This window comes from Oncorhynchus tshawytscha, unplaced genomic scaffold (genome assembly GCF_018296145.1).
Source record: "Oncorhynchus tshawytscha isolate Ot180627B unplaced genomic scaffold, Otsh_v2.0 Un_scaffold_4246_pilon_pilon, whole genome shotgun sequence".
NCBI lineage: Eukaryota > Metazoa > Chordata > Actinopteri > Salmoniformes > Salmonidae > Oncorhynchus > Oncorhynchus tshawytscha.
This window is the reverse complement of record NW_024609831.1, coordinates 1,789,543-1,803,935: the sequence shown is the minus strand read 5'-3', so window position 1 is coordinate 1,803,935 and position 14,393 is coordinate 1,789,543. Positions and strand designations below refer to the sequence as shown.

General features: G+C 42.2%; 1 protein-coding gene across 1 annotated transcript in view; it reads right to left on the bottom strand.

Annotated features, from left to right (window-relative positions):
* Positions 1 to 1,164: 1,164 nt before the first annotated feature.
* The window catches only part of LOC112237464 (interphotoreceptor matrix proteoglycan 2), a 29,071-nt gene continuing 15,842 nt past the window's right edge, over positions 1,165 to 14,393 (bottom strand). The window contains exons 13-16 of the mRNA XM_024406056.2: positions 6,465 to 6,663; positions 5,710 to 5,789; positions 3,868 to 3,939; positions 1,165 to 2,553 (exon numbers count right to left, since the gene is read on the bottom strand). Of these exons, the coding sequence (XP_024261824.2) occupies positions 3,906 to 3,939; positions 5,710 to 5,789; positions 6,465 to 6,663 (313 nt within the window). The 3' untranslated portion in view covers positions 1,165 to 2,553; positions 3,868 to 3,905. The remainder of the gene's footprint in view (positions 2,554 to 3,867; positions 3,940 to 5,709; positions 5,790 to 6,464; positions 6,664 to 14,393) is intronic.

Below are 14,393 nucleotides of genomic sequence, written 5' to 3'. Positions count from 1 at the left end.
AACGACGAGACGGCCTACAGGGAGGAGGTGAGGGCCCTCGGAGTGTGGTGTCAGGAAAATAACCTCACACTCAACGACAACAAAACTAAGGAGATGATTGTGGACTTCAGGAAACAGCAGAGGGAACACCCCCCTATCCACATCGATGGAACAGTAGTGGAGAGGGTAGCAAGTTTTAAGTTCCTCGGCATACACATCACAGACAAACTGAATTGGTCCACTTACACAGACAGCATCGTGAAGAAGGCGCAGCAGTGCCTCTTCAACCTCAGGAGGCTGAAGAAATTCGGCTTGTCACCAAAAGCACTCACAAACTTCTACAGATGCACAATCAAGAGCATCCTGGCGGGCTGTATCACCGCCTGGTACGGCAACTGCTCCGCCCTCAACCGTAAGGCTCTCCAGAGGGTAGTGAGGTCTGCACAACGCATCACCGGGGGCAAACTACCTGCCCTCCAGGACACCTACACCACCCGATGTTACAGGAAGGCCATAAAGATCATCAAGGACATCAACCACCCGAGCCACTGCCTGTTCACCCCGCTATCATCCAGAAGGCGAGGTCAGTACAGGTGCATCAAAGCTGGGACCGAGAGACTGAAAAACAGCTTCTATCTCAAGGCCATCAGACTGTTAAACAGCCACCACTAACATTGAGTGGCTGCTGCCAACACACTGACACTGACACTGACTCAACTCCAGCCACTTTAATAATGGGAATTGATGGGAAATGATGTAAATATATCACTAGCCACTTTAAACAATGCTACCTTATATAATGTTACTTACCCTACATTATTCATCTCATATGCATACGTATATACTGTACTCTATATCATCGACTGCATCCTTATGTAATACATGTATCACTAGCCACTTTAACTATGCCACTTTGTTTACATACTCATCTCATATGTATATACTGTACTCGATACCATCTACTGTATCTTGCCTATGCTGCTCTGTACCATCACTCATTCATATATCCTTATGTACATATTCTTTATCCCCTTACACTGTGTATAAGACAGTAGTTTTGGAATTGTTAGTTAGATTACTTGTTGGTTATTACTGCATTGTCGGAACTAGAAGCACAAGCATTTCGCTACACTTGCATTAACATCTGCTAACCATGTGTATGTGACAAATAAAATTTGATTTGATTTGAAAAATATTGACATTTTATTACAAAAAGTGTCTGTGGGCTTTCAACCAGTAAGTCTAACATACACAACACAGATCATAACCCCATTGTCTTGTTAGTCTCTGAACTATGAAAAAACATAGAAAACACATCAACAGAGACAACGTACACATTTAACCCCTTTTTCAATGGGTTGAGGACATTTGGTTCATCAAAACATGTGGATGAATACAGTCGACTCCTGATATATACAAAGGCTTGGGATCGTCATGGTTGCTTGGGATCGTCATGGATACGTGGACTAACCCAAAGCAGCAGATGTCAGATTTGAGAAATGAGAACTCAGAGAAACATGTTTTCATGGGCTATTGGCTATGGCCAAAAGGGGTTACTAACAATCACAATTCCAGTATATCAATCTATATTCATTCCAACAGTTAAATACACAATGAATGTATGTCTACACAATTGATTATCTACAACTTTTTGCCAAAGTTCAAGTACAGCAACCAGGATATTTGATCATTTCAGTGGAAGCTATATAGCGTTAGCCTGTGCCATCCAGTCAGTACCCACTGGGCACAGATGTCAGTTCTACATATAGTTTTGATTTACATTTGGTTGAGTTGTCAACTAACGTGAATTCAATGTGGAATCAACAAAAAATGTCACCAAGTCATTGGATTTAGGTTAAAAGTTAGGTGAAAAAAATCTGAAATTCTCTTACGTTGATTTCTCTTTTCTACTCCAAACAGTTCCACTTCATCACATTGAATTTGTGGGTTGAAATTATGTGGAAACAAAATAGATTAAACCAGTAGTTAGTTTCCATGCAGGACAGTAGCCTTCCAGTGACATCCAGTGAACTTCAAGGGTCCTGCCAGCAGCCGCTTTACATTTCAGGACACAACACCCCACAATGCTAACTGAAACCAAGTGAAGGCACTGAAGAAGACCATGATTAGGGAGAACAGAGCAGGAAGGGACCCACACGTCCAAACTAACTAAGGACACAACAATTGAAGTCTGTTTGTTGTTTGTTCACAGATTTGTGCAAGTAAGAGGTGCAATGCAGCAAACCCTTTTGACAGTAACTGTATCTAGATGTTTGATGGCTAGCTGAGCAGGAGGCTAGCTCATAGGATAAGGTGATGGCTGTGATAACCGAAGAAAAAAATGAAACAACAAAAATAAAAGTATTTACAGTGCACTCCCCCTTTAGAAAAAGATCAGGTCATAGAAACAGAGTCAGTGACACGTTGCAACAGCACAAGACATCACGCCTCATAGAGAAGATGTTCTTTTAAATATCCATCCTCTTCATCTGGTCATCCTGCAGAGTCCATCAGAAGCACCATGGCAACAGAAGACACTTTCCTCTTTCTGAAGTCAAAGACAAAGGCATGTTTCTGAAAGGAAAGAGAGAAGGGAGTTTTACAGTTTAAATGTAGATAGTTTGTAATCTATCAGAAGGGAGGTTTACAGTTTAAATGTAGATAGTTTGTAATTTATCAGAAGGGAGTTTTACAGTTTAAATGTAGATAGTTTGTAATCTATCAGAAGGGAGTTTTACAGTTTAAATGTAGATAGTTTGTAATCTATCAGAAGGGAGGTTTACAGTTTAAATGTAGATAGTTTGTAATCTATCAGAAGGGAGTTTTACAGTTTAAATGTAGATAGTTTGTAATCTATCAGAAGGGAGGTTTACAGTTTAAATGTAGATAGTTTGTAATCTATCAGAAGGGAGGTTTACAGTTTAAATGTAGATAGTTTGTAATTTATCAGAAGGGAGTTTTACAGTTTAAATGTAGATAGTTTGTAATCTATCAGAAGGGAGGTTTACAGTTTAAATGTAGATAGTTTGTAATCTATCAGAAGGGAGGTTTACAGTTTAAATGTAGATAGTTTGTAATCTATCAGAAGGGAGTTTTACAGTTTAAATGTAGATAGTTTGTAATCTATCAGAAGGGAGGTTTACAGTTTAAATGTAGATAGTTTGTAATCTATCAGAAGGGAGTTTTACAGTTTAAATGTAGATAGTTTGTAATCTATCAGAAGGGAGGTTTACAGTTTAAATGTAGATAGTTTGTAATCTATCAGAAGGGAGGTTTACAGTTTAAATGTAGATAGTTTGTAATCTATCAGAAGTGAGGTTTACAGTTTAAATGTAGATAGTTTGTAATCTATCAGAAGGGAGGTTTACAGTTTAAATGTAGATAGTTTGTAATCTATCAGAAGGGAGGTTTACAGTTTAAATGTAGATAGTTTGTAATTTATCAGAAGGGAGTTTTACAGTTTAAATGTAGATAGTTTGTAATCTATCAGAAGGGAGGTTTACAGTTTAAATGTAGATAGTTTGTAATCTATCAGAAGGGAGGTTTACAGTTTAAATGTAGATAGTTTGTAATCTATCAGAAGGGAGGTTTACAGTTTAAATGTAGATAGTTTGTAATCTATCAGAAGGGAGGTTTACAGTTTAAATGTAGATAGTTTGTAATCTATCAGAAGGGAGGTTTACAGTTTAAATGTATATAGTTTGTAGCTATTAAACCCAGCTACGACAGCACACTGTGGCTTACTACCATCTACAGACAATATCGCAACAACTACACATTGCCTATCGGAATCAATGACAATATAGTACAAAAGTATATTTAAGACAAGCTAAGGTTAGGCCTATTCTATGACCATTCTAGACATTTCAGCAATCAAATAGATAGTACCTTGAGGTTCACAGTGATCAGCTTGCTCTCCAGCATTCCTATGTTTCAGAGCTCGCTCTTCTGTCCAGCGCTCTGTCAGCACACACACAACAGGAGTAGATTAGATTGAGGCTTTTGACAGTGACCGAAGTGGCTCAAAATTGCACACAAACCACACTACCGTACACAACACTTAAACCCTGGGGATGCTTGTCAACTTTAAAACTTTAAAATTTAAAATTATTTTTCTGCCTCGAAGAGGGATGCTTGATGCGGCCTATGAACCGTCTCCAACCCCCTCCCTTCTCTTGGTCTGTTTGCCTCCTCTGACTGGCTCTACACAGGCCCAAAGACTATTATCCTTACTGGGTTTCCTTCCATCTGCCTTTCACAAAGACTCTGTCTATTCTCTTTGTACAGCAGACTGGCCGTAGTATCTCTAGATCAGAAGTGTACCTGAACTGACCGTCCTAGCTATCCCGGTTCTGACTGGCCCAACTCTTCTCCTTTTCCACTGTTTACAGCTGGGAAGGAACTTAACCAGTATCAAAGCTGGGACCGAGAGACTGAAAAACAGTTTCTATCTCAAGCCCATCAGACTGTTAAATCGCCATCACTAGGCGGCTTCCACCTGGTTACGTAACCCCGCACCTTAGAGGCTGCTGCTCCATATACATACACTTAGACATAGAAATTACTGGCCACTTTAATAATGGAACACTAGTCACATAATAATGTTTACATATTTTTGCTTTACTCATCTCATATGCTGTATTCTATTCTACTGTATTTTAGTCTATGTCACTCTGCCATTGCTCATCCTAATATTTATATATTCCTTTAATTCCATTCTTTTACTTTTAGATTTGTGTGTATTGTTGTTAATTGTTAGATACAACTGCACTGTTGGAAGCTAGAAACACAAGCATTTCGCTACACCCGCAATAACATCTGCTAAACATGTGTATGTGACAAATAAAATGTGATTTGACTTGAGTATTTGGCCATCCTGCAGGGGTGTTTTTGTCTGGAACTTAATACCTGGAACAGGTGAATGACTGACGCCCCCACGGCCCCAGCTGCTTGTGTCTCTGTCTGACTTACTGAGCGCTCTAGAACCGTCCATACTCTAGAACCGTCCATACTCTAGAACATCCATACTCTAGAATCGTCCATACTCTAGAACATCCATACTCTAGAACCTTCCATACTCTAGAACATTCCATAGAAAGAGACAGACTATGGACTGCATCTCAAATAGCACCCTATTCCTTATAAAGTGCACCACTATAGACTGGGGTTCATAGGGCTCTGTTCAAAAATAGTGCACTTTGTAGGGATAGTGTGCCATATGGGATGCAGACCATAAGTGAGCTGACACAAGGCCAGTGAAACAGAAACTCTACAACTGAATGTCTAAATAGCTCCACTAATGGTTTTGGAACAGGTAGTCTGGACTGGAGACGTTTCCTGTATAGAGGTTCTCATACTGTGTGAAGTGTGTATCCGGCTCCAGTCACACCACTGGCAAACAGACAGGCCAGGCCAGACAGAAAGGCCTCCTGTAGTCTGCTGCGTTCTGCTCTGTTCCCTTTCCAAGGTCTGGGGTGACCATGACCATACAGAGGACGTGTGTCCTGTCTCCTCCCAGCCCCAAGGTAAGGAGAGATTTGACAGTCTGAACCCTGGCTCACCGCTCAGCACTATACTGAAAGTACATAATCTCCAGCTAGCAGGAGGTTTAGTGTATCAGGTGGGCCAGCCTACTGTAGTCTGGCTATACACACTTCAATTGACAGACAGACAGATAGACAGTATGAATGCACACAGACAGACAGTAAGAATACAGCATCATTAACTCACACTTGATGCTGCCGTACAAAGTCTGCAAACTGACGGTCTTTGGCACACAGCTCAATTATCCTTAGGCGGTCCTGAATTTGCTGTGAGAGACAGACAATGAGAGAGAGAGAAAGAAAGAAAGAAGAGAAAGAAAGAGGGAGAGAGCGAGATGTGGGGGTAGAGAGAGAGAATAAAGTGGGGGGAAAGAGAGAGTGAAAGAGAGAGAGAGAGAGAGAGGAAGAGAGAGAGAGAGAGAGAGGTAAGAGAGAGAGAGAGAGAGGTAAGAGAGAGAGAGAGAAAGAGGGGGTAAGAGAGAGAGAGAGAGAGGGGGAGAGAGAGAGAGAGAGAGGAGGGGTAAGAGACAGAGAGAGAGGTAAGAGAGAGAGAGAGAGAGAGAGAGAGAGTGGTAAGAGAGAGAGAGACGGTTATGTAACATTAGGGGTTGATGTAAGGCCGATGGATTTGTGTTGGTTTCCGTAATGCCTGCCCAATGCTGGTGTCTGGACGAGCACTCCTCTTCCACCATAAGCACTGAAGCTAAAGACTCAGGGTGAAAATAGAATCTCATACACACGTGTTACGGTGCCTTATTTAGACCTAAAGTCGATTGTTGATAAAGCTCTCTGGTAGTATTTACTTGAAAAACATCTTTAACAAAGTTAAGATCCCTGGAATGATCTCCATAGAAATCCCCCAGAGAGCCAGTCTGTTGCAAACTGTCTGTCTCTCTCTTACAGTCCTCCCAGCAGTCAACCACTCAGACAGCCTCTACGTACCTCTCTGGTGAGCTCGGAGTTGTCGTAGATTTGGAGTATCTCGTCACTGCAGAAGTCCACAGAGGGGTCTGCGCTGCCCGTACTGTGGTGCGGCACGTCGTCTTCGTACCGTCTGTAGTACTCAGCCGTGGCCACATCACTCTCATACATGGGGTTGAACTTGGTGGCTCTCTCTAAGGATGGCACACTGTCCTGATCTCTGTGAAACAGGTAGGAGAGGGGCAACATTATTAAGAAGGCCCCTTTCAAAAAATGTAGAACTAAGAACAGATATAGCCCTTGGTTCACTCCAGACTTGACTGCCCTTGATCAGCACAAAAACATCCTGTGGCGCACTGCACTAGCTTCGAATAGTCCCCGCGATATGCAGACTCAACAGCCTTGTTTTCTCTAATGATTGCCTCGCCTGGTTCACCAACTACTTCTCAGATAGAGTTGAGTGTATCAAATCGGAGGTCCTGTTGTCTGGACCTCTGGCAGTCTCTATGGTGGTGCCACAGAGTTCAATTCTCAGGCTGACTCCTTTCTCTGTATATATCAGTGATGTCGCTCTTGCTGCGGGTGATTCTTTGATCCACCTCTATGCAGACGACACCATTCTGTATACATCTGGCCCATCTTTTGACACTGTGTTAACAAACCTCCAAATGAGCATCAATGCCATTCAGCACTCCTTCCGTGGCCTCCAACTGCTCTTAAACTCTAGTAAAACTAAATGCATACTCTTCAACCGATCGCTGCCCGCACCCGTCCGCCTGCCTAGCATCACTATTCTGGACGGTTCTGACTTAGAATATGTGGACAACTATAAATACCTAGGTGTCTGGCAAGACTGTAAACTCTCCTTCCAGACTCATATTAAGCATCTCCAATCCAAAATTAAAACTAGAATTGACTCCCTATTTTGCAACAAAGCCTCCTTCACTCATGCTGCCAAACATACCCTCGTAAAACTGACTATCCGGCCTCCAACACTCTACTAAGCAAATTGGATTCAGTCTATCACAGTGCCATCCGTTTTGTCACCAAAGCCCCATATCTACCCATCATTGTGACCTGTATGCTCTCGTTGGCTGGTCCTCGCTACATATTCGTCACCAAACCCACTGGCTCCAGATCATCTATAAGTCTTTGCTAGGTAAAGCTCCGCCTTATCTCAGCTCACTGGTCACCATAGTAGCATGCGCTCCAGCAGGTATATTTCACTGGTCATCCCCAAAGCCAACATCTCCAACATCTCCTTTGGCCGCTAGGCTCCAGTTCTCTGCTGCCAATGACTGGAATGAATTGCAAAAATCACTGAAGTTGGAGACTTATATCTCCCTCACTAACTTCAAGTATCGGCTGTCAGAGCAGCTTAACGATCGCTGCAGCTGTACATAGCCCAACTACCTACCTCATCCCCATATTTGTGTTTATCTGCTCTTTTGCACACTAGTATTTCTACTTGCACATCCTCATCTGCACATTTATCATTCCAGTGTAAAATTGCTAAATTGTAATTACTTCGCCACTATTGACCTATTTATTGTCTTATAACCTTACTACATTTCCACACACTGTATACATATTTTTCTATTGTGTTATTGACTGCACGTTTGTTTATCCCATGTTTAACTCTGCGTTGTTGTTTTTGTCACACTGCTTTATCTTGGCCAGGTCTTGGCCAGATCTTGGCCAGGTCGTAGTTGTAAATGAGAACTTGTTCTCAACTGGCCTACCTGGTTAAATAAAGGTGTTCTCAACTGGCCTACCTGGTTAAATAAAGGTGTTCTCAACTGGCCTACCTGGTTAAATAAAGGTGTTCTCAACTGGCCTACCTGGTTAAATAAAGGTGTTCTCAACTGGCCTACCTGGTTAAATAAAGGTGTTCTCAACTGGCCTACCTGGTTAAATAAAGGTGTTCTCAACTGGCCTACCTGGTTAAATAAAGGTGTTCTCAACTGGCCTACCTGGTTAAATAAAGGTGAAATAAAATACATTTAAAAAAATGTTTGTTGAAAACGATGGAAGCAGGAACATTTTTTCTGGTGCAATAGAAAGGTGGCTGATGTCACACCACTGAGAATGATGTGTTCTGTCTACTTACCGGTTATAATGATGAGCAATAACATTTCAGACTGTACGTGCGGTGCGGCCAAGTGAGTCACACATACAAACACAAACACACCCACAGCCGTATGGGGTTGGCATGATACGTGATGACCTATGCCAGTGGGTGGAAAGTGACATTGTGTCCTGTCCACTCTAAACAGGATGTCAACCTGATATCAACCTACGTTGGCATGCAACACACAGACACATGATGTTATTCTGTTGTACTGGCCTGTACCTAATGACATCGCTCTCTCTCTCTCGGACTCACTCATTCACCCTCTGTCTCGGACTCTCTCTCTCTCTCTCGCACTCACTCATTCACCCTCTGTCTCGGACTCTCTCTCTCTCTGTCTCGGACTCACTCATTCACCCTCTGTCTCGGACTCTCTCTCTCTCTCTCGCACTCACTCATTCACCCTCTGTCTCGGACTCTCTGTCTCGGACTCACTCATTCACCCTCTGTCTCGGACTCTCTCTCTCTCTCTCTCTCGCACTCACTCATTCACCCTCTGTCTCGGACTCTCTCTCTCTCGCACTCACTCATTCACCCTCTGTCTCGGACTCTCTCTCTCTCTGTCTCGGACTCACTCATTCACCCTCTGTCTCGGACTCTCTCTCTCTCTCTCGCACTCACTCATTCACCCTCTGTCTCGGACTCTCTCTCTCTCTGTCTCGGACTCACTCATTCACCCTCTGTCTCGGACTCTCTCTCTCTCTCTCTCTCTCTCGCACTCACTCATTCACCCTCTGTCTCGGACTCTCTCTTTCTCTCCCTCGCGCTTTTTCTTTCTTTCTGTCTCCCTCTCTCTTTATTTCTCTCTCTCTTTATTTCTCTCTCTCTCTATTTCTCTCTCCCTCTCTCTTTATTTCTCTCTCCATCTCTCTTTATTTCTCTCTCCCTCTCTCTTTATTTCTCTCTATTTCTCTCTCCCTCTATTTCTCTCTCCCTCTCTCTTTATTTCTCTCTCCCTCTCTCTTTATTTCTCTCTCTCTTTATTTCTCTCTCTCTCTTGATTTCTCTCTCTTTATTTCTCTCTCTCTCTCTTTATTTCTCTCTCCCTCTCTCTTTATTTCTCTCTCCCTCTCTTTATTTCTCTCTATCTTTCTATTTCTCTCTCTCTTTATTTCCCTTTCTCTCTTTATTTCTCTACGTCTCTCTCCCTCTTTATTTCCCTCTCTTTCCCTCTCTCTTTCTCTCAACCCTCTGTCTTTATTTCTCTCTCTCTCCCACTCTCTATTTCTCTCCCTCTCTTTATTTCTCTCTCTCTCCCACTCTCTCTCTATTTCTCTCCCTCTCTCTTTATTTCTCTCTCTCTCTATTTCTCTCCCTCTCTCTTTATTTCTCTCTCTATTTCTCTCCCTCTCTCTTTATTTCTCTCTCTCTCTATTTCTCTCCCTCTCTCTTTATTTCTCTCTCTCTCCCACTCTCTCTCTATTTCTCTCCCTCTCTATTTCTCTCTCTCTTTATTTCTCTCTCTCTTTATTTCTCTCTCTCTCCCTTTCTCTCTTTATCTCTCTCTCTCTCCCACTCTCTCTCTATTTCTCTCTCTCTCCCACACTCTCTCTATTTCTCTCCCTCTCTTTATTTCTCTCTATATATTTTTTTTCTCTCCCTCTCTCTTTATTTCTCTCTCTCTCTTTATTTCTCTCTCCCTCTCTCACTTTATTTCTCTCTGTCTTTATTTCTCTTTATTTCTCTCTCCCTCTCTCCCTTTCTCTCTCTCTCCCTCTCTCTTTATTTCTCTGTCTTTATTTCTCTGTATTTCTCTCTCCCTCCCTTTCTCTCTTTATTTCTCTCTCTCTTTATTTCTCTGTATTTCTCTCTCCCTCTCTCCCATTCCTCCCACAGATGAAGTTTCATTGTGAGTTCCCCGCTGCCCGTAGCTCCAGCTGCTGCTCCATATCTGTAATAAACAACATCTGACAAGCTACGCTGTACTAAATAAAAAACCTTTGGCACAAACTAATGTAATTTCCCCTTTGGAAATGTTTTGTTAACTATACATTCCAACCTTTGAACAGGAAGTGTTGTGGACTGCAGCTCCATCAGATATAGTCTTTACATTATACAGTACGCCATGTTCCATGAGCTAAACACTCATTTGAGAAACACACTGAACTGGTCAGGAGTCCAATCTAGCAGTCTGTGGACAGTTTATTGGTAACAGTGGGAGACTGCAGGGCGGGACTGTTAGAAGGGCCCATGGTGCTAACATGGGCATTGGCCCAAGGTCTATCTGTCGAGGCCAGTCCTTGTGTCACTAGAAGCAGGCAGGCTAAACTCAGGGCAGCTGCCGAGGCACACACTGATTCATAAAACAATCACACACACATTCACACACACCTACACATGGATGCATACACACATGCACGCACACACACACACACACACATACAGTGGGGCAAAAAAGTATTTAGTCAGCCACCAATTGTGCAAGTTCTCCCACTTAAAAAGATGAGAGAGGCCTGTAATTTCCATCATAGGTACACTTCAACTATGACAGAAACAATGAGGGGAAAAAATCCAGAAAATCACATTGTAGGATTTTTAATGAATTTATTTGCAAATTATGGTGGAAAATAAGTATTTGGTCCCCTACAAACAAGCAAGATTTCTGGCTCTCACAGACCTGTAACTTCTTCTTTAAGAGGCTCCTCTGTCCTCCACTCGTTACCTGTATTAATGGCACCTGTTTGAACTTGCTATCAGTATAAAAGACACCTGTCCACAACCTCAAACAGTCACACTCCAAACTCCACTATGGCCAAGACCAAAGAGCTGTCAAAGGACACTAGAAACAAAATTGTAGACCTGCACCAGGCTGGGAAGACTGAATCTGCAATAGGTAAGCAGCTTGGTTTGAAGAAATCAACTGTGGGAGCAATTATTAGGAAATGGAAGACATACAAGAACACTGATAATCTCCCTCGATCTGGGGCTCCATGCAAGATCTCACCCCGTGGGGTCAAAATGATCACAAGAACGGTGAGCAAAAATCACAGAACCACACGGGGGGACCTAGTGAATGACCTGCAGAGAGCTGGGACCAAAGTAACAAAGCCTGCCATCAGTAACACACTACGCCGCCAGGGACTCAAATCCTGCAGTGCCAGACGTGTCCCCCTGCTTAAGCCAGTACATGTCCAGGCCCGTCTGAAGTTTGCTAGAGAGCATTTGGATGATCCAGAAGAAGATTGGGAGAATGTCATATGGTCAGATTAAACCAAAATATAACTTTTTGGTAAAAACTCAACTCGAAGTGTTTGGAGGACAAAGAATGCTGAGTTATATCCAAAGAACACCATATCTACTGTGAAGCATGGGGGTGGAAACATCATGCTTTGGGGCTGTTTTTCTGCAAAGGGACCAGGACGACTGATCCGTGTAAAGGAAAGTATGAATGGGGCCATGTATCGTGAGATTTTGAGTGAAAACATCCTTCCATCAGCAAGGGCATTGAAGATGAAACATGGCTGGGTCTTTCAGCATGACAATGATCCCAAACACACCGCCCGGGCAACGAAGGAGTGGCTTCGTAAGAAGCATTTCAAGGTCCTGGAGTGGCCTAGCCAGTCTCCAGATCTCAACCCCATAGAAAATCTTTGGAGGGAGTTGAAAGTCCGTGTTGCCCAGCAACAGCCCCAAAACATCACTGCTCTAGAGGAGATCTGCATGGAGGAATGGGCCAAAATACCAGCAAAAGTGTGTGAAAACCTTGTGAAGACTTACAGAAAACATTTAACCTCTGTCATTGCCAACAAAGGGTATATAACAAAGTATTGAGATAAACTTTTGTTATTGACCAAATACTTATTTTCCACCATAATTTGCAAATAAGTTCATTAAAAATCCTACAATGTGATTTTCTGGATTTTTTTCCCTCATTTTGTCTGTCATAGTTGAAGTGTACCTATGATGAAAATTACAGGCCTCTCTCATCTCTTTAAGTGGGAGAACTTGCACAATTGGTGGCTGACTAAATACTTTTTTGCCCCACTGTATACTGTTGATCCTGCAACTCAGGGCTTCTAAATACAATCAGCACTGTTTTGATACTTCTCAATAAACATGTCCTGATTGGTTAATCAAAAACAACATGGCTGCCAAGGAAGTCTGAGACGCTAATCACACTCTCATAGTTCTTTCTCTCGGAGAGATTCTCGGTCAAGCACCCCATTAACAATGCACAAAGCTTCAATTAACCAAAACATTTTAGGACAACCGTCTACATTTATTGTCTGTCTACACACCAGTATAGTATTTCTTAACCTTCTTAACTGTACTACTACATACAGTACTAGTCAAAAGCTTGGACACACCTACTCATTCAAAGTTTTTTCTTTATTTGTACTATTTTCAACATTGTAGAAAAATAGTGAAGACATCAAAACTATGAAATAACACCTATGGGATCATGTAGTAACCAAAAAACGTTTTTAAATAAATCAAAATATATTTTATATTTGAGGTTCTTCAAAGTAGCCACCCTTTGAATTGATGATAGCTTTTCACACACTTAGGATTCTCTCAACCAGCTTCATGACATAGTCACCTGGAATGCATTTCAATTAACAGGTGTGTCTTCTTAAAAGTTAATTTGTGGAATTTCTTTCATTCATCATGCGTTTGAGACAATCAGTTGTGTTGTGACAAGGTAGGGTTGGTATATAGAGGACAGCCCTATTTGGTAAAAGGCCAAGTCCATATTATGGCAAGAACAGCTCAAATAAGCAACAATAAACAACAGTCCATCATTACTATAAGACATGAAGGTCAGTCAAAATGCAACATTTCAAGAACTTTGAAAGTTTCTTCAAATGCAGTCGCAAAAACCATCAAGCGCTATGATGAAACTGGTTCTCATGATGAACACCACAGGAAAGGAAGACCCAGAGTTACCTCTGCTGCAGAGGATAAGTTCATTAGAGTTACCAGGCTCAGAAATTGCAGCCCAAATAAATGCTTCACAGATTTCAAGTAACAGACACATCTCAACGTCAACTGTTCAGAGGAGACTATCTGAATAAGGCCTTCATGGTTGAATTTCTGCAAAGAAACCACTACTAAAGACACCAATAAGAAGAAGAGGCACGAGCAATGAACATTAGACCGGTGGAAACCTGTCCTTAGGTCTGATGAGTCCAAATTTGAGATTTTTGGTTCCAACCGCCGTGTCTTTGTAAGACGCAGAGTAGGTGAACGGATGATCTCCGCATGTGTGGTTCCCACCGTGAAGCATGGAGGAGGAGGTGTGATGGTGTAGGGGTGCTTTGCTGGTGACACTGTCAGTGATTTATTTAGAATTCAAGGCAGACTTAACCGGCTACCACAGCATTCTGCAGTGATACGCCATCCCATCTGGTTTGCGCTTAGTGGGACTATCATTTGTTTTTCAACAGGACAATGACCCAACACATCGACAGGCTGTGTAAGGGCTATTTGACCAGAAGGAGAGTGATGGAGTGCAGCATCAGATGACCTGGCCTCCACAATCACCCAACCTCAACCCAATTGAGATGGTTTTGGATGAGTTAGACCGCAGAGTGAAGGAAAAGCAGCCAACAAGTGCACAGCACATGTGGTGAACTCCTTCAAGACTGTTGGAAAAGCATTCTAGGTGAAGCTGGTTGAGAGAATGCCAAGAGTGTGCAAAGCTGTCATCGAGGCAAAGGGTGGCTATTTGAAGAATCTCAAATATAAAATATATTTTGATTTGTTTAACACTTTTTTGGTTACTACATGATTCCATCTGTGTTATTTCATAGTGTTGATATCTTCACTACTATTCTTCAATGTAGAAAATAGTAAAAATAAAGAAAAACACTAAGTAG